Here is a 26,339-nt window from a genome sequence, read left to right as displayed (position 1 = left end):
GTACACAAACAAGCCCCTTAGTACTGGTGTCTGACTCATGCGATCTGGAACCTCATTGACTGGAGTGGAATTGCCTTCAGTATGAGTCCTGATTCGAACTGAACGCCGATGACCCCGCTCCAACGCGGGGTCGGCTTTTATTAGTACGGATTTGGCAGTGTTGATGTTAAGGGGTAGCCGGATACCCTTCCTGACGCAACCCCAAACCTCCTCCCCCCCACCCCCCCAGTCACCCCCCCTTCCCTGCGACGGAACTAGTGTACCCCAGCTGTCTGCATCTAGTCTAAGTCTGGAAATAGTGCGAACGTTTTCAAATGTGTGTGAGTCGTGTAACCGAGGCAGAACGTGGGGATCAGCCCAGTATTCACCTAGCGGGATGTGGAAAACCGCCTAAAAACCACATCCAGGCTGGCCAGCATACCTGCCCTCGTCGTTAATCCGCCAGGCGGATTCGATCCGGGGCGGGCGCGCCTACACGGGTCCAGGAAGCAGCGCATTAGCGCTCTCGGCTACCCTGGCGGGTTCCGAAGATACTATATCTACATCTACACATATACTCCGCTAGCCACCAAGCGGTGTGAGGCGGAGGGCAAAATTGGCGCCAAAGTCGTATCATTCCTCTCCCCCCCTCCCGCAATCTAGAGTTCGCCTTGCCCGTTACTTGTGTAATCTAATCATTCCATTTGAGATCATTTCGAATAGTCACGCCCAGATACTAGACGGATGTTACCGCTTCCAAAGACTGGGCATTGATTTTTTACTCTTACATTAAAGGGGATTTTCGCCTTGTTATACGCAGTAGGTTACACTTACTAATATTGAGAGAGAACTGCCAGTCATTATACCACGCATTTATTTTCTGCAAGTCCTCATTGATTTGTTCACAACTTTTGTGTGATACTGCTTTCCTGTAGACTGCAGCATCATCGGCAAACAGTCTTATGCCGCTGTCAATACCATCGAGCAGGTCGTTTAAGCAAATCGAAAAAAAGCAGCGGACCTACTACGCTGCCCTGGGCACACCTGAAGTCACCCCATTCAGGCCGACATACTGCTCTCTGTCTGTTAGAAAACTTTCCATCCAACCATATGTGTCATCGGATAGAACCTAAGTGCGCACTTTTTGGAGCAAGCGACAGTGGGGAACTGAGTCTAACGCCATTCGAAAGTCGAGAAATATGGCATCAACCTGGGAGCCGGTACGTAGAGCCTGTTGCGTATCATGCACAAAGAGGGCCACTGTGTCTCACATGACCACTGTTTCCTAAAACCGTGCTGGTTTCTGCAGATGAGCTTCTCAGAGTCTAAAAAGTCATTATGCCTGAACACAAAAGATGTTCCATCATTCTATAACAAATCAATGTCAGTGAAATTGGTCGGTAATTGTGTGCATCCGATTTTATAAATTGCTGTTACCTGGGCCTTCTTCCAGTCCCGTGGAACTTCCCGCTGTTGCAATGATATCTGATAGATGACGGATATGAATGGTGCTATGTTTGTAGCATAGTGAACATATAATCTTACGGGGATACCGTCTGAGCCAGATGCCTTCCTGGCGTCTCAGGATCTTAACTGTTTGACAATCCCAGATACACTAAACACTATGTGAGCCAATCTTGCGTTTCTTCGATAATTGAAAGGGAGAATGGTGCTGCAGTCCTCCACCGTAAACGAGTTTTTGAAAGCTAGGTTTAGAATTTCGGCCTTCTGTTTATCCTCATCAGTTACATTACCCGTACTGTCAACAAGAGAAGGTATTGTATTCTGTTGACAGCAGTGGGATGCCAACCCGACTGTCGCCCGCCAGTCATGGTCTGGGGTACCATTTATTTTCACAGCAGGACGCCTTTCGTTGCCATCCGCGGGACCCTTACAGCACAACGGTACGTCGACGATATTCTGCGCCCCGTTTTGTAGCCGTTCATGGCAAGCTATCCTGGTCTAACATTTCAGCAAGATAACGTCCGCACGCACACGGCGAGACTTTCTGCTGCTTGCCTTCATGCTAGCAAAGCCCTACGTACCTTGGCCAGCAAGGTCGCTTGATATCCCCAGCCTCCCTCTCCACAACTGAGAATGTTTTCAGCATTTCGGGCTGTGCCCTCCAACTACCTCGGGATTTTGAGTATCCAGCGAGGCAGTTGGACACAATCTGGTTGTATCATCAATGCCAAGCATAATATCTGCTTGCATAAGCGTGAGAGGTGAACCAAAGCGTTACTGACTTGCTCAATTTGTGGAGCTCTTTCTCTTGAATAAATTATACAGTTTATCTGAAATTATAACCAATAGTTTGCCTATACATGTACAACACATCTACCGATTTCCGTCTCATTCGGATAAGTCCTTCGCGCCGAATCTTGTTTTCTTTTCTTCCTGGAGAGGGGTTAAATTTTTGTTTGTTTGCGGTTCCATGGCTACAATCCTGCTACACATTGAAGCACACTGATACAGGCGACAAAACAGAATTGTGCAGCCAATCTCCACATCACCAGTGAAATGCGCCACATTTTGGCTCCTATCATGTGGGGATTTCAGTGTTTATCAGAACTTCAGACATATCCAGAATGAGATTTTCACTCTGAGACGGAGTGCGCGCTGATATGCCACGTCTCCGCAATATCCTTTCTTTCAGGTTCGCAGGACAGCTTCTGTGAAGTATGTAATGTAGGAGACGAGGTACTGGCAGATGTAAAGCTGTGAGGACGGGGCGTGAGTCGTGCATGGGTAGCTCAGTCGGTAGTAGAGTTGGGCAACACGATTCTTTTTGCCGATTCAATCTCACATTGCGAATCGATTCCTACGATTCTTTCACGATTCATTCTAGTCTGCGATGGCACGATTCTTACGGAATGCAAAAAGTTCTTCATCTTACTCACAGATTGCAGGACATGTCTAAAATTGTCAGTGCTGTTATAATCGAACTGTGTCATGATAAGATATGCCAGAAAAAGGTTATTTATGAGTAAACATGCATATGACGTGTGATTCTCGATGTATACGTGTAATGCCTTAATTGATGAAAGGTCACGTTTGATTTGATAGTATCTATTGTTTTATTTCAGTATGCCAGGAAAGGAGTCGATTTGTGCGAAAGGTGGTGCAAAATTACGTGGTATGCCAGTTTGGTTGTGTGGCTTGAACGTATCTAACTACAGACGTCTGTTTTATAGTAAAAAAATCTAACAGTGAGGCAGACGTGGTTTGTCTCATACCATCCTAAGTTTTTCTGTGCTAAGATGTCTTTCCAAGTCCACATCACCCTTGTAATGCATAACGCAGCTGACAGTCCTCCCACACAGCAAATTTAGCTTCACTTTCATTCTTTCTAAATACAAAGCATAGCTATTTTGCTTTTAATTTCTCCGAGAACTTGCCGCTGTCACTACTATTTACATGAGAAGACGACATACCTCTAAACAATAGGATTCAATCGTATACAGCGACATTACTTCACTAAAATTTAATATGAATCTGAACACGATAACATTCGAAAACTCCAACGTGAAATTCTCAATTAAAAAGCTTTTGTTTAAGACGGTATTACACGGCGATCCGCCAAGAAAGGTAATGGTTAGAGAGCCTACATTCTCTCTATATAGGCTCTGTAATATTGGTCTAGTGCGACAGCCATTTAGTGGCGGCACTGGTGAACTAACAGAATTAGCAAACTAGCAGTGAAGTAATGTCGCTGTATACGATTGTATCTTACACTTTAGAAGTATGTCGTCATCTCACATAAATAGTAGTGGCAGGAGCAAGTTCTCAGATGAATTAAAAGCAGAATACCTATGCTTTGTATTTCGACGAAACAAAAGTTAAGCTAAATTTGCAGTGTATGAGGGCTGACAGTTGCTTTATTGTGAAATAAAAGGTGCTGTGGAATTGGAAAGAACACAGAAAAACATAGGATGATACGAATCCGCACATGCGCACTATATAGGGATAATAAATGGGAAATGCCTTTACGCTCGTTCCCGTCAGCCACCACCAAATGTCAGCTTGGTTGTCACGACTAATGTTACGGCCCACAAACTACGTTTGTTCGTTCCGAGCTTCCTTTGTTCAGTAGAGTTGTGGCGATTCGTGAATGAGTTGTACATTTGAACGACTCTGAATACAGAATCGTAAGAATCGAATCGTGATAGGGACGAATCGTCGTTCAAAAGAATCGTAAGAACGATTGCGTGTTTCCGAGTCGTGACGATTCGAAGTTCCAACGATTCATCGATTCTTAGTACGCTATGCTTCGAAGGCAACTTCCGAATCATGCCGAGTCGTGCCGAATGATTACGACCGCCAGATGGCAGTAAAGAGGAGGATGCGTGTGAAAAAGGGAAGCTTGGAACGAATAACGAAGTTCGTGGGCTGTAATATTACTCGTGAAAACGAAGCTGACACTTGGCGGTGTCGCCTTCTCATGTAAATAGTAGTGACAGCGGCAAGTTCTCGGAGAAATTAGAAGCACAATACCGATGCTTTTTCTTTAGAAGAAAAGAAAGTTGAGCTAAGTTTGCCTGATGGGAGGGCTGTCAGCTGCGTTATGAATTACAACTGGACTTAGAAAGACATCTGAGCACAGAAAAACTTAGGATGATATGAGCCAAACCACGTCTGCCTCACTGCTACATTTTGTTACTATAAAACAGATGTCTGTAGTTAGATACGTTCAAGCCACACAACCAAACTGGCATACAACATAATTTTGCACCGCCTTCCACACAAATCGACTCCTGTTTCCTGGCATACTGAAATAAAACAATAGATGCAATCAAACCAAACGTGACCTTTTAACAATTAAGGCATTACACGTATAAATCGAGAATCACACGTCATATGCATGTTTACTCACAAATAAACAATTTCTGGCATATCTTATCTTGACACGGTTCGATTCTAACCCCACTGCCAATTTTAGACATGTCCTGACATCTCTGAGTAAGATCTAGAACTTTTTGTATTCTGTAAGAATCGTGAACGAATCGTAGGAATCGATTCGCAATGTGATATTGAATCGTAGAAATCGAATCGTGAAAAAGAATCATGTTGCCCAACTCTATTGTTCACAGGCATCCTCCACTTGACTGCCATCTGGCGGTCGTAATCATTCGGCACGACTCGGCATGATTCGGAAGTTGCCTTCGAAGCATAGCATACTAAGAATCGATGAATCGTTGGTACTTGGAATCGTCACGACTCGGAAACACGAAATCGTTCTTACGATTCTTTTGAACGACGATTCGTCCGTATCACGATTCAATTCTTACGATTCTTTATTTAGAGTCGTTCAAATGAACAATTCATCCACGAATCGCCACAACTCTAGTCGGTAGTGCACTTGCCCGCAAAATGCAAAGGTCCCGAGTTCGAGTACCGGTCCGGCACAGAGTTTTAATCTGCCAGGAAGTTTCAGTATATTGTTTACCAGAAAATCCGGTAATTTTTTTCTCGTCAGCGTGCATACCCTGCGGGAACATTTTATTGATGTTTACAGTTCCTGTGGAATTACTCTGTACGGCTGTGCACCCTCAGGTACTGATGTCGGCCTCCACCCTCTGGTTGCAGCTGAGGAGCTGTCGGTGGTGAACCCCCCGGTCCGTCCGCCACCCGTGGAGCCCAGCTCGTGGCAGAAGCGGTCTGCCTCCAGCGTGCCGGTGCCGGAGAGGTCGCAGGCGGCGCAGGAGGCCATAGACCGGGCGGCGGAGGCGGCGCCACAGCCTCAAGAGGACCAGCAAGAGGCGGGGCCGGTGAGTGCCACAACTCTGCCAACAGTCGGCACAGCTGCGGCGCCGTACTTCACTGTGACTCTTCGCCTCTTCACTAACTCTCCACCACTGCATCTATTCATCCCCAACCGCCCATTTTCTGTAGGTCCTCCACAACTCCACTGACCCATCTGGTTCTACATCTAAGTCTACATTTATACTCGGAAGCCACCCATAGGTGTGTGGCGGAGGACACTTCACGTGCCACTGTTATTACCTCCCTTTCCTGTTCCAGTCGCGTATGGTTCGCGGGAAGAACTACTGCAGGAAAGCCTCCGTGCGCGCTCGCTCGAATCTCTCTAATTTTACATTCGTGATCATCTCGGGAGGTATAAGTAGGGGGAAGCAATATACTCGGTACCTCATCCAGAAACATACCCTCTCGAAACCTGGACCGCGATAGCACCTCTCTTGTACAGTCTGCCACTTGAGTTTGCCGAACATCTCCGTAACGCTATCACGCTTACCAAGTAAACCTGTGACAAAACGCGTCGCTCTTCTTTGGATCTTCTCTACCTCCTCCGTCAACCCGACCTGGTACGGATCCCACACTGATGAACAATACTCAAGTACAGGTCGAACGAGTGTTTTGTAAGCCACCTTCTTTGTTGATGGGCTACAAATTCTCAACCTGGTACCCGCCTTACCAATAATTAATTTTATATGATCATTCCACCTGAAGTCGTTCCGCACGCATGCTCCCAGATATTTCACAGAAGTTTAACTACAGGAGACAGCGTAAATGGGAGGCAGGAGACACTGGCAGTGGGAGATAAAGACAGAAGGAGCCGTTGTAAGTGACAGAGGAGACAGCATCGACGGTAGAGAAAGAAGCGCTCATGTCGATGCCGTGTTCCTTTATTTCAGTAGGGCATTTGAGGCCGTCCTGCATCGCCGTTTAATGAAAAAAACACGAGCTTACGGAGTATCGGAGCAGACCTGCTATTGGATTCAAGACTTTCTTGCAGACAGAACTCAACACGTCGCTCTTCACGAAACTAAATCGACAGATGTAAAGGTAATATTGTGAGTACCGCAGGGCAGTGTGATAGGACCGTTGCTGTTTACAATATACGAGAGTTGAATGAAAAGTAATGCCTCCACCTTCGTTAATTGTGGTTGGATGGGAATATTTTAACAAATCAAACCTAGAAATAATCGTTAGAACGCAATCTTTAATTACCAATATTCACTTTTCCACATAATCGCCAGCTACACCGCGATGCGGAGCGCCTCTCTTGCAGACTCTGCCACTTGAGTTTGATAAAAAACTCAGTAACGCCATCACGCTTACCAAATAACCCTGTGACGAAACGCGCCGCTCTTCTTTGGATCTTCTCTATCACCTCTGTCAACCCGACCTGGTACGAATCCCACACCGATGAGCAATACTGAAGTATAGGTCGAACGAGTGTTTTGTAAGCCACCTCCTTTGTTGATGGACTACATTTACTAAGGACTCTCCCAATGAATCTCAACCTGGTACCCGCCTTACCAACAATTAATTTTATATGATCATTCCGCTTCAAATCGTTCCGCACGCATACTCCCAGATATTTTACAGAAGTAACTGCTACCAGTGTTTGTTCCGCTATCATATAATCATACAATAAAGGATCCTTGATTCTATGTATTCGCAATACATTACATTTGTCTATGTTAAGGGTCAGTTGCCACTCCCTGCACCAAGTGCCTATCCGCTGCAGATCTTCCTGCATTTCACTACAATTTTCTAATGCTGCAACTTCTCTGTATACTACAACATCATCCGCGAGAAGCCGCATGGAACTTCTGACACTATCTACTAGGTCATTTACATATATTGTGAAAAGCAATGGTCCCATAACACTCCCCTGTAGCACGCCAGAGGTTACTTTAACGTCTGTAGACGTCTCTCCATTGAGAACAACAGGCTGTGTTCTGTTCACTAAAAACTCTTCAGTCCAGCCACACAGCTGGTCTGATATTCCGTAGGCTCAGTGCGGCGACAGTGCGGAACTGTCCCAGTAGACGCTGCACTCTATGACGCTCTGAATTTCCAACTAGTATCCTTTTAGTTATTTCCGTATCACTCGCTCATACCACATGCCCTGACCATCTCAATCTGGCTGATTTCATTGTTCTTCTGAGACAGGAGTGGCCAAGAATTCGACTCGAAAACTGTGCCCTACCGTGAGTGACAAAGCACTGTACGGCAGCTTGTTTTGAACAGTAGTGTTACTGACAACATGACTCGTGCATATGATGTTATTTTTATATATATATATGACTATGCTCGTGTTTATTTTGCATTTAACATTTGACGATGCCACTATGGCTGCAGTACATTACGACTTTGTTTTTATAAAAACAGGTGTGCCTCTTAAACCGCAAAAAGTTATATATACGTCAATAGTACTCTTCATTTCAGTTGTTGTTGTTGTTGTTGTTGTGGTCTTCAGTCCTGAGACTGGTTTGATGCAGCTCTCCATGCTAATCTATCCTGTGCAAGCTTCTTCATCTCCCAGTACCTACTGCAACCTACATAGTGATCCCTTGATGCCTCAGAACATGCCCTACCAACCGATCCCTTCTTCTGGTAAAGTTGTGCCACAAATTTCTCTTCTCCCCAATCCGATTCAATACTTTCTCATTAGTTATGTGATCTACCCATCTAATCTTCAGCATTCTTCTGTAGCACCACATTTCGAAAGCTTCTATTCTCTTCTTGCCCCAACTAGTTATCGTCCATGTTTCACTTCCATACATGGCTATACTCCATACATACACTTTCAGAAACGACTTCCTGACACTTATGTCAATACTCGATGTTAACAAATTTCTCTTCTTCAGAAACGCTTTCCTTGCCATTGCCAGTCTACATTTTATATCCTTTCTACTTCGACCATCATTAGTTATTTTTCTCCCCAAATAGCAAAACACTTTTACTACTTTAACTGTCTCATTTCCTAATCTAATTCTCTCAGCATCACCCGTCTTAATTCGACTACATTCCATTATCCTCGTTTTGCTTTTGTTGATGTTCATCTTACATCCTCCTTTCAAGACACTATCCATTCCGTTCAGCTGTTCTTGAAAGTCCTTTGCTGTCTCTGACAGAATTACGATGTCATCGGCGAACCTCAAAGTTTTTTATTTCTTCTCCATGGATTTTAATACCTACTCCGAATTTTTCTTTTGTTTCCTTCACTGCTTGCTCAATATACAGATTGAATAACATCGGGGAGAGACTACAACCCTGTCTCACTCCCTTCCCAACCACTGCCTCCCTTTCATGTCCCTCGACTCTAATAACTGCCATCTGGTTTCTATACAAATTGTAAATAGCCTTTCGCTCCCTATATTCTACCCCTGCCGCCTTCAGAATTTGAAAGAGAGTATTCCAGTCAACATTGTCAAAAGCTTTCTCTAAGTCTACAAATGCTAGAAACGTAGGTTTGCCTTTCCTTAATCTTTCCTTTAAGATAAGCCGTAGGGTCAGTATTGTCTCACGTCTACCAATATTTCTACGGAATCCAAACTGATCATCCCCGAGGTTGGCTTCTACTAGTTTTTCCATTCGTCTGTAACGAATTCGCGTTAGTATTTTGCAGCTGTGACTTATTAAACTGATAGTTCGGTAATTTTCACATCTGTCAACACCTGCTTTCTTTGGGATCGGAATTATTATATTCTTCTTGAAGTCTGAGGGTATTTCGCCTGTCTCATACATCTTGCTCACCAGATGGTAGAGTTTTGTCAGGACTGGCTCTCCCAAGGCCGTCAGTAGTTCCAATGGAGTGTTGTCTACTCCCAGGGCCTTGTTTCGACTGAGATCTTTCAGTTCTCTGTCAAACTCTTCACGCAGTATCGTATCTCCCATTTCATCTTCATCAACCTCCTCTGACATTTCCAGAACATTGTCCTCAAGTACATCGCCCTTGTATAGACCCTCTGTATACTCCTTCCACCTTACTGCTTTCCCTTCCTTGCTTAGAACTGGGTTTCCATCTGAGCTCTTGATGTTCATACAAGTGGTTCTCTTTTCTCCAAACCTCTCTTTAATTTTCCTGTAGGCAGTATCTATCTTACCCCTAGTGAGATAAGCCTCTACATCCTTACATTTGTCCTCTAGCCATGCCTGCTTAGCCATTTTGCACTTCCAGTCGATCTTATTTTTGAGACGTCTTTATTTCTTTTTGCCTGCTTCATTTACTGCATTTTTATATTTTCTCCTTTCATCAATTAAATGCAATATTTCATTTGTTACCCAAGGATTTCTACTAGTCCTTGTCTTTTTACCTACTTGACCCTGTGCTGCCTTCGCTACTTCATCCCTCAAAGCTACCCATTCTTCTTCTACTGTATTTCTTTCCTCCATTCCTGTCAATTGCCCCCTGATACTCTCCCTGAAACTCTGTACAACCTCTGGTCTTTTAGTTTATCGAGGTCCCATCTCCTTAAATTCCCACCTTTTTGCAGTTTCTTCAGTTTTAATCTACAGGTCATAACCAATAGATTGTGGTCAGAGTCCACATCTGCCCTTGGAAATGTCTTACAATTTAAAACCTGGTTCCTAAATCTTTGTCTTACCATTACATAATCTATCTGAAACCTGTCAGTATCTCCAGGCTTCTTCCATGTATACATCCTTTTTGATTCTTGAACCAAGTGTTAGCTGTGATTAAGTTGTGCTCTGTGCAAAATTCTACCAGGCGGCTTCCTCTTTCATTTCTCTGCCCCAGTCCATATTCACCTACTACGTTTCCTTCTCTCCCTTTTCCTACTACCGAATTCCAGTCACCCATGACTATTAAATTTTCGTCACCCTTCACTATCTGAATAATTTATTTTATTTGATCATACATTTCTTCAATTTCTTCGTCATGTGCAGAGCTAGTTGTCATATAAACTTGTACTACTGTAGTAGGTGTGGGCTTTCGTATCTATCTTGGCCACAATAATGCGTTCACTATGCTGTTTGTGGTAGCTTACCCGCACTCCTATTTTTCTATTCATTATTAAACCTACTCCTGCATTACCGATATTTGATTTTGTATTTATAACCCTGTACTCACCTGACCAAAAGTCTTGTTCCTCCTGCCACCGAACTGCACTAATTCCCACTATATCTAACTTTAACCTATCCATTTCCCTTTTTATATTTTCTAACCTACCTGCCCGATTAAGGGATCTGACATTCCACGCTCCGATCCGTAGAACGCCAGTTTTCTTTCTCCTGATAACGACATCCTCTTGAGTAGTCCCCGCCCGGAGATCCAAATGGGGGACTATTTTACCTCCGGAATATTTTACCCAAGAGGACGCCATCATAATTTAATCATACAGTAAAGCTGCATGCCCTCGGGAAAAATTACGGCCGTAGTTTCCCCTTGCTTTCAGCCGTTCGCAGTACCAGCACAGCAAGGCTGTTTTGATTATTGTTACGAGGCCAGATCAGTCAATCATCCAGACTGTTGCCCCTGCAACTACTGAAAAGGCTGCTGCCCCTCTTCAGGAACCACACGTTTGTCTGGCCTCTCAACAGATACCCCTCCGTTGTAGTTGCACCTACGGTACGGCTATCTGTATCGCTGAGGCACGCAAGCCTCCTCCCCCCCCCCCCCCCCCCACCCCCCCACCCTCCAGTATGTTTATTGTTTTTAAGCTGTAGACAATCTGCAAGTGTGTGTTTTTTCCCATTTTTTGCTGCAGATGTGATGATGGTAATTATAGACTGAACCGGTAATCTGATAACAAAAAGTTTGTGACCATAGACGTAAATTAAAGGGAACCGAATTACGGGTTGGTCCTACGTAAGATACACCAGCGGTGAGAGACAATCAATACCTTTGTTGCGTGATGACAATGACAATGTTGCCAATAACAATGTTATTGATCACAGTGCAAGTAAAGGAAGGTTACTAATACGGACATTCCCAAATTCCTTCATAAAAGAAGGAAAAGTAATTTTTCCAGATTTCGAATCAAGAACAACTGTCAACATAAGTAATTGAGCAGTAGACGTCCTCTGTTAGCGAAGCTACTTGAAACATTTAATGAAGTCAGGGCTTCTCATACTTAGAAATCATATACAACCACTCCCTGGAAAGTTACGTAAGTGACACCAATATCCAAGAAAGAAAGTAAGAGTAATACGCTGAATTACGGTCCATATCACTAATGTCGATTTTCATTAGGATTTTCGAACATATACTGTGTATGAACATCATAAATTAGCTCGAAGAAAACGATTTGTTGACAAATAGCCAACGCGTATTCAGAAAATATCGTTCTGTGACACGCGACTAGCTATTTATCCTCACGAAGTAATGAGTGCTATCGACAGGGGACGTCAAACTGATTCCATGTTTTTTGATTTCCAGATGGCTTTTGACAACGTTGCGTAAAACAGAAGCAATATCTGGCGTTTTCCCAAGTATGTATTATAGACCCTCTGCTGTTCCTGGCCTACATAAACGATTTAAGGAACAATCTGAACATAGTTTTTAGATTGTTTGCAGATGATGCTGTCATTTACCCTCTTGTAAAATCATCAGATGAACAAAACGAATTGCAAAATAATGTAGACAAGATACCTGTGTTGTGCAAATAGTAGCAACTGACTAAATAGTGAAAAGTCATCCGCATTAGTACTATAAGGAATCCGCTGAAATACACGATGAATCACGCAAATCTGAAAGCTGTGCATTCAAGTAAATAAGTAGGGATCACAATCACGAATAACTCCAACTGGAACGATAACTTTGATACTGCTGTGTGGAAAGCAAACTAAAGACAGCAATTTATTGGCAGAACACTTAGAAAATGTAACAATTCTACTGAAGAGACAGCTGACACTATGCTTGTCCGCACTCTTCTGAAATATTGCTGCGCGATGTGGGTCTGTTTCAGATAGGATTGACATTAAAAAAATTCAAAGAAGGAAAACTCATTTTGTATTATCGCGAAATATGGGAGTGTGTGGCACGGATATGAAACACAACCTGGGGGCGGTAATCATTAAAACAACAGTGGCACGACCTTCTCGTTATATTTCAACCATCAACACTTTCATCAAATTGTGAAAATATTTTTTGGCGCCCACCTACATAGTGAGTACTTGTTGTTATGGTCTGGTTTGATGCAGCTCTCCATGCTACTCCATCCTGTGCAAGCTTCTTCATCTCCCAGTACCTACTGCAACCCACACCCTTCTGAATCTGTTTAGTGTATTCATCTCTTGGTCTCCCTCTACGATTTTTACCCTCCACGCTGCCCTCCAATACTGAATCATAATAAAATAAGACACCAAAGCTCGCATGGAAAGATTTAAATGTTCATTGTTACCGCGTGCTTTCCTGGAGTGGAGCTGTACGAAGTTTCTTGAAGGTGGTTCGATGAACCCTCCAATAGGCACTTATTTGTAAACTGCAGAGTAATCATGTAGAGGTAGATGACAGCGACAGTAAAGCGCAATTTTAAAACAGTTTTCAATTATCACACTACAGAAGATGCAGTAAATATTCGAGAATTGGAACTAAAAACAGCTGCCAACACCAGTAATTTGCAAGTAGATACCTTCTGTGAAGCGAAGCAACTTAAGTTACTTAGTAAAAACAATTATTCCGGTCCAGACTGTGTACCATTTAGGTTATGTTCAGAGTAGGCTAATTAAATACCTTCAGTTTTATTAGACGCATACGAAAGCTCGCTTGACCAAAGAACCATACGTAAAGACTGCGAAGTTCTACAGATCACATTAATACACGAGAAAAGGTATCTAAGGGGCACGCTAATAAAAACGCGACAGATGGAAGGAAAGGAAGTAAACTGTTTATTATTTCAAAAGTAATCACCGCATTTATGGGAAAATGTTATTGGTTATGTGCGGAACCATGATTGAACCTCTCCAAGTGTTCACCTCTTCATCCGAAGCAAACTGAAGGCCACAAATTTATTCATTCAGTGCTCCACATGTTGCCAAGGTTGTTTCGATTACGCTGCAGAAGTTTCACTAGGTTCCTACATTTTTGGAAAGAAATTCGTGGCCTTCGATTTGGTTTGGTTGAAGAGGTGCACGATTTTCTCACAGGAGGACAGGTGCATTAACAGTTTTACCGATTACGTATGAATTAATGAACGGTTTACTTATTTTGTTCAATCTGTCTAGTTTTGATTTGACACCCCGTTGCAGAAGTAATCCATTGAATTATAGACCGTATCACCGAAACCGATTTGTTGTAGCATTTTGAAACACATTCCGTATTCCATCATGATCAGGTACCTCGAAGAAAACTCACTCTTGACACAAAGTCAACCGGATTCAGGAAATATTGCTCTTTTGAATCGCAACTGGCCGTTTATTCACACGAACTAATGAGTTATACCGACAGTGGATTTCAAATTAACAGCGTATTTGGAGATTTGCCGAAGGCTTTTCACATCGTTCCTCACAATCGGATTCTAATCATGTTTCGTGCCTGTGGACTATCGCCTTAGATGTGCTAGTGAATTCGTGATTACATTTCAAAAAGTCCACAGTTCGCAATTATTGACGGAAAGACATCAGTTAACACCGAAGAGACAGCTGAAGGTTTCCCAAGGAAGGGATGTAGGTCCCCTGCTACTCTTGATCAAGGAGACAATCTGAGCAGCCGTTCATCGTATAGCAAAGTCACAAATAGAGGGAATATAGAGGGAAACGAACTATAAAATGATTTGAACAATGTATCTGTATGGTACGGAAAGTGGCAGTTGACGCAAAAAAACAAAATAACATTTGGGTTATCCAATAACGAATCTAAAGGTGGTACATGCTACTAAGTACCTAGAAATGTTGTGGAAAAGGTGAACCTAAAACAGCGTTCTATTGAGTTAGGAGACGCAACGGGGCTGCTAAAAAGACTGCCTAGATTACGCTAGTGTGTCCAATTCTGGTGTATTGATGCACGTTATGCGGTGTTTAGCAAATAGGATTGTCGCATTATACTGAAAGTCGAAGGAAAGGCATTTATTTTTGTATTATTACGAAATAAGAGAGAGAGAGAGAGAGAGAGAGAGAGAGAGAGAGAGAGAGAGAGAGAGAGATACTTGAGTTGTGCTGGCAGTCATTAAAACAACGGCGTGTTTCGCTGCGACGAAATCTTTTCACGAAATATCAGTCACCAAGATTCTCCTCAACGCGAAAATTTTTTGTTGGCTTTCATGTGCATAGGGAGAAATGATTGTAGCAATAAAATAAGAGAAATGGAAGTTCCCAAGCAAAGATTCAGATCTCTACACTACTGGCCATTAAAATTGCTACACCAAGAACAAATGCAGATGATAAGCGGGTATTAAATAGACAAATATATTATACTAGAACTGAAATGTGATTACATTTTCACACAATTTGGGTGCATAGATCCTGTGAAATCAGTACCCAGAACAACCACCTCTGGCCGTAATAACGGCCTTGTTACCCCTGGGCATTCAGTCAAACAGAGCTTGGATGGCGTGTACAGGTACAGCTGCCCATGCAGCTTTAACACGATACTACAGTTCATCAAGAGTAGTGACTGGCGTATTTTGACGAGCCAGTTGCTCCGTCACCATTGACCAGACGTTTTCAATTGGTGGCAGATCTGGATAATGTGCTAGCCAGGGCAGCAGTCGACATTTTCTGTATCCAGAAAGGCCCTTACAGGACCTGCAACATGCGGTCGTGCATTATCCTGCTGAAATGTAGAGTTTCGCAGAGATCGAATGAAGGGTAGACCCACGGGTCGTAACACATCTGAAATGTAACGTCCACTGTTCAAAGTGCCGTCAATGCGCACAAGAGGTGACCGAGACGTGTAACCAATGGCAACCCATGCCATCACGCCGGGTGATATTCCAGTATGACGAATACACGCTTCCAATGTGCGTTCACACGATGTAGAACACGGATGCGACTATCATGATGCTGGGTTCATAAAAAAAAAAATGACGGTTTGCCACCCAGGTTCGTCGTTGAGTACACCATCGCAGGCGCTCCTGTCTGTGATGCAGCGTCAAGGGTAACCGCAGCCATGGTCTCTGAGCTGATAGTCCATGCTGCTGCAAACAACGTCGAACTGTTTGTGCAGATGGTTGTTGTCTTGCAAACGTCCCCATCTGTTGACTCAGGGATCGAGACATGGCTGTAAACATACGATAAACCACAATCGCGATAGGCTACAATCCGACCTTTATCAAAGTCTGAAACATGATGGTACGCATTCTCCTTCTTACACGAGGCATCACAACAACGTTTCAACAGGCACCGCCGGTCAACTGCTGTTTGTGTTTGAGAAATAGGTTGGAAACTTTCCTGATGTCAGCACGTTGTAGGTGTCGCCACAGACGCCAACCTTGTGTGAATGTTCTGAAAAGCTAATCATTTGCATACCACAGCATGTTCTTCCTGTCGGTTAAATTTCGCGTCTGTAGCACGTCATCTTCGTGGTGTAGTAATTTTAATGGCCGGTAGTGTATTTATTCCCACGTGCTGTTCGAGAGTGGAACAGTAGAGAAACACTGGAAGTGGTTCTATGTATCATTGTCAAACAGTCAAGGGGGAATGGCGGAGTAAGGATGTAGATGTATTCGTAGTTTTGAACTATACTCTAGGAGTAGTTGAGTGTACTACTATGAGGGGCATTCAAATGAACCCAAAACCTCTGCCACAACGGCACATGGAGAGGTTGCACCGAAGGTATTCACCACACACCGTAAGTCATTTACCACTCTGGGAGACGATACAATGAATTCCTGTTTCGCGGAACGAGACAGGATGTTGACAGATCCACAACCGCACTCACTCGTGCTCTGCCCCGTCCGACTTAAATCAACATCCACGCGTGTCTTTAGTCAAAGATGTGACTCACACAGTGAGGTCAGGAGCATACAGAAGACATTACAGTGTTTCCCAACCAAATCGCCAAAGGTAGCCTTTGTGGTTCACAGTGTGGGGATGGACGTTATCTTTCAACGGGATGCTTTTGTCCGACAGCAGTCCTGGTCGTTTTGACTTTATGACACGTCGAGGTTTCTCTAAAGTGTCTTCGTAGCGCTGTGTGTTGACTGTGGTTCCAAGCCTGAGTTCAATCCCGCGTCCGGCCATTCTGATTTAGGTTTTCCGTGATTTCCTTGAATTGCCCCAGGCAAATGCCGGGATGGTTCCTTTGAAAGGGCACGGCTGACATCCTTCCCCGTCCTTCCCTAATCTGATGATACCGATGACCTCGCAGTTTGGTCTCCTCCCCCAGACAACCCAACACAACCGAAGCCTGAGGAACTCGATGGCCACAAGGTCCCTGCAGTCCAAGAAGGAAGGCATCACGGCGTGACCTGAATTTGTATGAAGAGGTTTGTATTTCTCTGGCGGAGGAGGTGTGCGATATTTCAGCTGTCGGCTTTGCCGTTTGCCATCGGCCTGTCGGACGGAATCAGCCTGTTTCACGGGAACGCCCGCACCCCCACTGCCAATCGCGCGAAGGCTACAACCAAGCGATTTGGCCGGGGACACTGCAGCAGCCTTCATACAACCCAGATCTCTCACCGTGTGATTTCCACACCGTTGGGGACCTGAAGGAAGACACGCGTGATAGACGACTTCAGTCGGACGAGGAAATGCAAGAGTGCGGTTGTGAATCCGTCAGCGATCGATCGTCTTTTCTCCCAGAGGTATAAATGTCTTAACGTCTGCGGGGATTACTTTTGAATGTAAGCACCCCACGGTGCCATTGTGGCAAGTGTTCTACATCTACATCTACATCTACAGCCATACTCCGCAAGGCACCTGTCGGTGTGTGGCGGAGCGTACCCTGAGTACCTCTATCGGTTCTCCCTTCTATTCCAGTCTCGTATTGTACGTGGAAAGAAGGATTGTCGGTATGCTTCTGTGTGGGCTCTAATCTCTCTGGTTTTATCCTCATGGTCTCTTCGCGAGATATACGTAGGAGGGAGCAATATACTGCTTGACTCTTCGGTGAAGGTATGTTCTCGAAACTTTAACAAAAGCCCGTACCGAGCTACTGAGCGTCTCTCCTGCAGAGTCTTCCACTGGAGTTTATCTATCATCTCCGTAACGCTTTCGCAATTACTAAATGATCCTGTAACGAAGCGCGCTGCTCTCCGTTGGATCTTCTCTATCTCTTCTATCAACCCTACCTGGTGCGGATCCCACACTGCTGAGCAGTATTCAAGCAGTGGGCAAACAAGCGTATTGTAACCTACTTCCTTTGTTGTCGGATTGCATTTCCTTAAGATTCTTCCAACGAATCTCAGTCTGGTATCTGCTTTACCGACGATCAACTTTATATGATCATTCCATTTTAAATCACTCATAATGCGTATTCCCAGATAATTTATGGAATTAACTGCTTCCAGTTGCTGACCTGCTAGTTTGTAGCTAAATGATAAGGGACGGTTTTCATTTGACTGCCCCTGCATCTACATCTACAGTTACTCTGCAATTCACACTTAAGTGTCTGGCAGAGGGTTCATCGAACCATTTTCATACTACTACTCTACCATACCACAGGATTCTAGCCTCCCCCCGATGTTATTCAATCTGTACATTGAGCAAGCAATAAAGGAAACAAAAGAAAAATTCAGAGTAGGTATTAAAATCCATGGAGAAGAAATAAAAACTTGGAGGTTCGCCAATGACATTGTAATTCTGTCAGAGACTGCAAAGGGCTTGGAAGAGCAGTTGTACGGAATAGACAGAGTCTCTGAAAGGAGGATATAAGATGAACATCAACAAAAGCAAAACGAGGATAATGGAATGTAGTCGAATTAAGTCGGGTGATGCTGAAGGAATTAGATTAGGAAATGAGACAAAGTAGTAAAGGAGTTTTTCCATTTGGGAAGCAAAATAACTGATGCTCGAAGTAGAGAGTATATAAAAGGTAGACTGGCAATGGCAAGGAAAGCGTATCTGAAGAAGAGAAATTTGTTAACATCGAGTATAGATTTAAGTGTCAGGAAGTCGTTTCTGAAAGTATTTGTATGGAGTGTAGCCTTGTATGGAAGTGAAACATGGACGATAAATAGTTTGGACAAAAAGGGAATAGAAGCTTTCGAAATGTGGTCCTACAGAAGAATGCTGAAGATTAGGTGGGTAGGTAACATAACTAATGAGGAGGTATTGATTACAACTGGGGAGGAGGGGAGTTTGTGGCACAACTTTACTAGAAGAAGGGATCGGTTGGTAGGACATGTTCTGAGGCATCAAGGGATCACCAATTTAGCATTGAAGGGCAGCGTGAAGGGTAAAAATCGTAGAGGGAGACCAAGAGATGAATACACTAAGCAGATTCAGAAGGATGTAGGCTGCAGTACGTACTGTGAAGTGAAGCAGCTTGCACAAGATAGAGTAGCAAGGAGAGCTGCATCAAACCAGTCTCTGGACTGAAGACCTCAACAACAACAACAACAACAACAACAACCATTCCACTTGCGGATGCCCCGTGGGAAAAAGGAACACCTAAATCTTTCCGTTCGAGCTCTGATTTCTCTTATTTTATTATGACGATCATTTCTCCCTACATGGGTGGATGTCAACAAAATATTTACGCTTTCGGAAGAGAAAGTTGGTGATTGAAATTTCGTAAATAGATCTCGCCGCAAAGGAAATCGCCTTTGTTTCAGTGGTTGCCACCCCAACACGCGTATCTTATCAGTGACACTCTCACCCCTATTGCGCGATAACACGAAACTGGCTGCCCTTCTTTGCACCCTTTCGATGTCCTCCGTCAATTCTACCTGGTAAGGATCCCACACCGGGCAGCAATATTCCAGCAGAAGACGGACAAGTGTAATGTGGGCTGTCTCTTTAGTGGGTTTGTCGCAACTTCTAAGTGTTCTTCCAACAAAGCGCAGCCTTTGTTTCGCCTTCCACACTATATTATCTTCGTGGTGTTTCCATTTTAAGTTGCTCGTAATTGTAATTCCTAGGTATTTAGTTGAATTGAGAGCCCTTAGATTTGTGCTATTTATTGTATACCCAAAATTTATCGGATTCCTTTTAGTACCCATGTGAATGACCTCGCACTTTTGTTTTGTGCTTATTGCCACTTTTCGCACCATACAGAAATTCTATCTAGATAATTTTCTAATTGGAGTTGATCATCTGATGATTTTACTAGATGGTAAATCACAGCGTCATCTGCAAACACTCTAAAATTATCAATTTATAAATTTATAAATTTATTTATATAAATCAGGGACAGCAGAGGGCCTATGACACTACCTTGCGGAACACCAGATATCACTTCTGTTCTACTCGATGATTTACCGTCTATCACTACGAACTTTGACCTCTCTGAGAGGAAATCACGAATCCAGTCACACAACTGAGACGATACTCGATTTGCGCGCAATTTGATTAATAGTCGTTTGTGAGGAACGGTATCAAAAGCCTTCTGGAAGTCTAGGAATATGGAATCGATCTGGGATCTCTTGTCGACAGCACTCATTACTTCATGGGAATAAAATACACTGGACTCGCATTCAGTAGAAGCAGGTTCAATCCCGCGTCCGGGTATCCTGATTTAGGTTTTCCATGATTTCCCTACATCGCTCCAGGAAAATGCCGGGATGGTTTCTTTCAAAGGGCACGGCCCACTTCTTTCCCCATCCTTCCCTAATCCGATGAGACCGATGACCACGCTGTCTGGTCTCCTTCCCCAAAAACAACACCACAAAGAGCTAGCTGTGTTGCACAAGACCGATATTTTTCTGAATGCGTATTGGTTATGTATCAATAAGTCATTTTCTTCAAGGTGATTCATAATGTTCGAGTACAGTATATGCTCCGAAATCCTACTGCAAATTGAGGTCAGTGATATGGGTCCGTAATTTAATGGGTTTCGCCTATTTCCCTTCTTGAATATTGGTGTGACCTGTGCTACTTTCCAGTCTTTAGGAACAGACCTTTCATCAAGTGAGCGGTTGTATGGGATTGCTAAGAGAGGCGCTATTATGTCTGCATATTCTGAAAGGAACCTGATCGGTATACCATCTGGACCGGAAGGCTTGCCGTTCTTAAATGATTTGAGTTGTTTCGCAATACCTAAGATATCTACTTTTAAGTCACTCATTAACAGCTGCTCTGGTTTCGAGTTCTGGAATATTTAATTCGTCTTCTTTCGTGAAAAAATTACGGAAAACTGTATTTAGTAACTCCGCTTTAGTGGTACCATCATCGGTAACATTTCCATACCTATCGCGCAGTGACGGTATTGACTGTTTTTTGCCACTGGTGTACTTTACATACGACCAGAATTTCTTTGGGTTTCCTGCCATATTTTGAGACAATATTTCCTTGTGGAAACTATTAAAAGCATCTTTCATTGACTTGCGTACTAAATTTCGGGCTTCCGTGAAACTTGGTCGTCTTGGGGATTTTAGGTTCATGTCACACAGTATACACTGGCTTAAAACTGTTCATATCAGACAACCGTGTCTGCATAGAAAACTGAGTTTGCTGCGTGTCTCTGGAGTTCATTACTGAGGCTGGACCTCGCAACTGTTTATTTCTGCTTCTTCCTGACGCACAGGATATCTTCGGTGTTCTGTCAACAGGTCCAGACCTCCCTGAGCGTGAATCCTGGTGGCGTCATCCACATGTCCGACTTCAACGAGCTTTCCTGATCCTGATCCTAATCCTTCTCCTTCAATGGTCCTGCTGCCAGCATCGCGACAGCTTGTCTCGACGAGCTGTTGCAGTACTTTCAGCGCCCACCACAGTAAGGCGGCGGTGAGAAATTTGTCTGCAATGCCTGCAGCTCTGGACTATCTGCTACTTGGCGGAATATGGCGGCTATGAAGAAAATATTGAGACATTTATATCTCACTATAGATGTGTGTATTCAATCATAAATTCTTAACACTTTTGAAGAAATCAATTTGCACTTGTGGCTACAACTCAATCGAATAAAGGAAGCTCTCAGATAATCAAACTGTCATTAAAAGAAGCCAATCATAGTATCAAGGTACAAGGCGTGTTCGAAGAGCAACAAGTACTTCGTGACTTCTCGTACTGTATTAATTCGTCATTTGTGTGGCCACATTGTTCGTAGTTGCCTTACAATTCCGGAGGATATCTTCGTTCCGTTGTTACAACTACAGCAAAATGCTTGCTTTTTTTTCCTTCACCAGACGCGTTACGCTTTCTCGACGTAAAGCATCATCAGTGGTGTGCAATTGAAGATATTTACAATCTGATTTCTTTTTAAGATTGAAAAAGGGTTTCTTAACAATATGCTGGTTTTTACTTAGGGTGATTTCTGCTTGGTTTCTCGCGCACGTCAGGAAATGCCGTCATCTAGCACGTCTTTGATTTCTTTCTTCATTAGACACTGCTACTTTTAGTCTAATTTTTCGTTGCTCTGCAAAACTTTGCATTTCTTATATTTTACACATGCACTTTTTCGTACATCACTATTTACTGTTGATTTTTACACTTCTAAGTGAGAATTGTGTTTTGTAGTATAAAAAAACGACATATTGTTAAGAAACTATTTTTCAATCTTAAAAAGAAATCAGATTGTAAATATCTTTTATTACAGACCACTGATGATGCTTTACCTCAATAAAGTAAAACGATCTGGTGGAAAAAAAGAAAAAAAAAACAAACGCATTGTCTCGTAGCTGCAGCGACGGAACGGAAATACTCTCGGGAACTTTATTAATTCTATTCGAGCGATTTTCTTGTAGTCTGAAAAACATGTGTACAGCGATAGCAATCTCGGATATTTAATCTGGTGTCAGCTGTGAACGATTATTAATTTTGTATAAAAAGCCGTCACACAATTTGTATTAAACATTCCTATAAGAACGGAATAAAGTGTAGCTAAGTTTTAGAAATGTTAAATATTGTTTTGGTGAGTCAGATATTAGTAAATCAAGAAGTCCATAAAGACGATGCTGATGAATAACGTCTTAGTCGTTCTAGTGTGTCATCAACTGATGACATCGTGGTAAAACTCTTAATGAAATGAATATGGACGGTCCCTGAATCATTGTCGAGAAGTCGCCGATATCACGTGACTCACACTATGAAATGTTTTCGGCTGTTTTGGATAAGAAATGTGCGACAGCAAAATTTATCCCTGAATTCTTGAATTTCAAACAAAAGAGCCGGCGAATAAAAGTTGCTGGGGGTCGTTAAATGAAGTCGACCGACGATTCACAACTACTGAAACGTGTGAGAATGGGCGATGAAATCGGCTATACAGGTATGACTCCGGAACGAATGCCATCCTTAATCGGGATGTGTTTGTCATGGCGGAGCACGCCAGGCAAGGCGTCCGTCGTGGTTGCTGCAAGGTCTGAAACGACCTTTCTACACTCAGAGAACATAAACGTGGTTCCTAACCGTGATCTGCGACAGCAGCGCTCTCCACTGGCAGTTATCGGCTGCACTGCCGCGAGAACGACTGTGTTTCTTTAACAAAACGGGAGCGCGTAAAATGGTTGTGTTTACACTGTTAGCGGTTGTCGAAAAAGAGCGGAGAAAACCGCGAAGAACATTCAGGACTCGTCGATGGCTTGAACAGATAACTGCTGGTAGAGTTGTACAACGATCCGAGATACATAGCAATAGAAGGTATTGCTTAACTGAATTGAATCTCCATCTCATTTTCGGTTTAAATTTAAATATACTTTAAATGTAGTGTCTAACGCCAGTTTGTGAATGAACAGTATCCACATCCTTGATGTTCTCTATACTATCACTCTTTAGCAACGTTTTTCTAGGTTTCAAGATCGGGAATCGAATGAAAGACAAAATTATTTCGAAGCTGCTCACCATCGTTAGCAAAGATATTGAGTAGCAAGATACAAACGTAAGGCCGTCCATAAAAGCAGAATAAACACAAACAAACAAACAAACAGACAAACAAACAAAAAATCACGTATACTGCAACTATGTCTGCCACCACATACAGCACTGGTGTGCTGTTGGTGCAGTGGATACTGTTTTCGGTTAGCATGCGGGAGGTAGAGGGTTCGATTCTGAGTCGAGGGTTATTTGTTTTTATTTGCTAAAAGCAACCTGTGCGGTACGGTACCTGGCGCCTTAATCGTCATACAGCGATCACAGTGGGTCTTCTGCAAAACATTTGCATATACTTACTACAGACACAGGAATGGAAGTACTATCGTCTTCATTGTCAATTTTTTTTGTGTTTTGTTTTAAGGATGTAGCTCTATATAAAATGATCGATGTATGTACCATACTTTATTAGATACTACTATATATAGTCATATCGCCAGCAAATTTACACTTCATATCTACACCACGGCCACGAAAAAAGACACAAGGCGAACTTGTTTCGCGCCACTGCATCAACAAGATGCCGAACATGTTTTCTGTTTATTATTCACCGATGGCCACACCGAAATTATTTGTAAAGCACGTTGCCAGCCTTGCTGGTGATGTAAGGCCCTATCGAAATGTAGTGGTCCTGAACGTGGCAAGAACAACAGTTCGTATTAATCGATGAGGACATTGGGGGAGGGTACTCACAAAACGATTTTGTAATTTATTAGTTGGAATGGTGCGAAACTATTTGCGCCCACGACATGCAAAAGGTTTCTTTAAAGACTGACTAATAGAATGATTGTACTTACATTTCTGTGTGCGTAGTATGTAATTGCAAATGTTTTGTAGAAGACCCCACTGTATGAGGATTAAGACAGCATGTACAGTACCAAACAGTGTACTGTTGTTAGCAAATAAAAACAAACATGTCTGAGAATCTTTTAGAAAGCAGAAAGCGGGAAAAAATTTGGAAGTAGCGAAGTGCCAACCTACTACCTTTCACTTTTAAATTCACGACAGTACCAGTTACAGTATGGCTTCAACATGGGTGCAGCACCAGAAGTATATGGTAGACGCTGTGTAACGGTTGTATCTATAAATCTCATTATTTAGTATCTAATTGCGACAAATGCCACGAAACGCTTTTGCTAGATCATCATTGTGCCATAACAATGGAACGGTATACTTTCACAGCAGACACGTTACAGCATTAAAAACACCGAACACTAAGCCATTTGCCTACCGATATGCAGTTTACTACGTTTTATTACAACAAATCTCATCTAAAATGATGCGTTTTCGAGAGAATCTCAGTTTGGTAATGCTTTGAAACAGCTCATATCCTTACCACGTGCTTTGCGAGAAAGAAAGCCCATCAGATAAGATGTCTAGCGTTGTGCAAACGGCGGCTCCAGTGGTTTCCTTGTGACGTAAAAATTATGTCGCATCTCATTGGGCACATTCCTCTCCGCAAGGTAAGAATCTTGGTACGCCAGATTCTTCATTGCAGTCTCTGCAGCGTAACGGAACGTTCAGTTCCATGCTGTGACGTCACCACGTCCTCGTCCACGGTCGTTTCCGCGTCAAGTAAGAGGATGGTTTTAGCCTTCAGCTGTAACGATGTGCAGTGATATACTCAGAATGAAAATCATGTCAGGCAGTTTTAACTCTTTTTCAGAACGGAGACCGGAAACTCCTTTCGCTACTGCGCCTATTGCGGTGTCGACGTACTTCGGGCAATCAACTGGCGAGCCAGTAGCTGTAGCAGTTGAGACACCTGCCAGACACCACATGAGCAGACCACTTACAGCTGGCGCCACTGCAAACTTTTAGTTTCGATTGAATTCACTCAAGGTTTCTATCTTCATTCATGTAGAAGACACTGTCTTGCGAAATACGATGAATCCTTTTATAACAACAGATATGTTGGACATTTGTTGGTCGTTTTGTAAGCTTCAACTGACTTAAGCGTTCCTAGAACGCCTGAAGAAATTTCAGAGACTAACTTCGTATACGCATCAAATACACTGAAGCGTCAAAGAAACTGGTTCAAATGTGTGTGAATTCCTAAGGGGCCAAACTGCTGAGGTCATCGGTCTCTAGACTTACACGCCACTTAAACTAACTTACTTTAAGAACACCACACACACCCATGCCCGAGAGAGGACTCGAACCTCAAGCGAGTGGGGCCTCGCAATTCATGACATGGCGCCTTAAACTACACGGCCGCTCCGCGCGGGTAAAGAAACTAGTATAGGCATGCGATTTCAAATATAGAGGTGTGTAAACAGGCAGAATACGGCGCTGTGGTCGGCAACGCCTATATAAGTGGCTGGCGCAGTTGTTAGGTCGGTTATTGTTGCTACAAAGGCAAGTTATCAAAATTTGAGTTAGTTTGAACGTGATGTAATAGTCGACGCACAAGCCATGTGACACGGCATTTCCGAGGTAGCGATGAAGGGGGTATTTTACCGCACGACCATTTCGCGATTGTACCGTGAATATCGGGAATCCGGTAAAACATCAAATATCCGACGTCACTGCGGCCGGAAAAAGATCCTCCAAGAAAGGGAACAAAGAAGACGGAAGAGACTCGTTCAGTGCAACAGAAGTGCAACCATTCCGCAGATTGCTGCAGATTTGAATGCTGAGCCATCAAGAAGTGTCAGCGCGCGAACCATTGAACTAAAATCGATATGGGATTTCGGAGCCGAAGGCCCACTCGTGTACTGTTGATTACTACACGACACAAAGCT

The 26,339-nt window shown here is 43.3% G+C and overlaps 1 protein-coding gene across 1 annotated transcript in view; it reads left to right on the top strand.

The window, feature by feature from the left end:
* LOC126291511 (protein Flattop homolog) overlaps positions 1–21,540 on the top strand; it is a 181,092-nt gene extending 159,552 nt beyond the window's left edge. Inside the window, exons 3-4 of the mRNA XM_049985016.1 lie at positions 5,566–5,747; positions 21,342–21,540. Of these exons, the coding sequence (XP_049840973.1) occupies positions 5,566–5,747; positions 21,342–21,410 (251 nt within the window). The 3' untranslated portion in view covers positions 21,411–21,540. The remainder of the gene's footprint in view (positions 1–5,565; positions 5,748–21,341) is intronic.
* Positions 21,541–26,339: the final 4,799 nt, after the last annotated feature.

Source organism: Schistocerca gregaria, chromosome 9 (assembly GCF_023897955.1).
Source record: "Schistocerca gregaria isolate iqSchGreg1 chromosome 9, iqSchGreg1.2, whole genome shotgun sequence".
Taxonomy (NCBI): Eukaryota; Metazoa; Arthropoda; class Insecta; order Orthoptera; family Acrididae; genus Schistocerca; species Schistocerca gregaria.
This window is presented reverse-complemented; position numbering and strand designations above follow the sequence as displayed.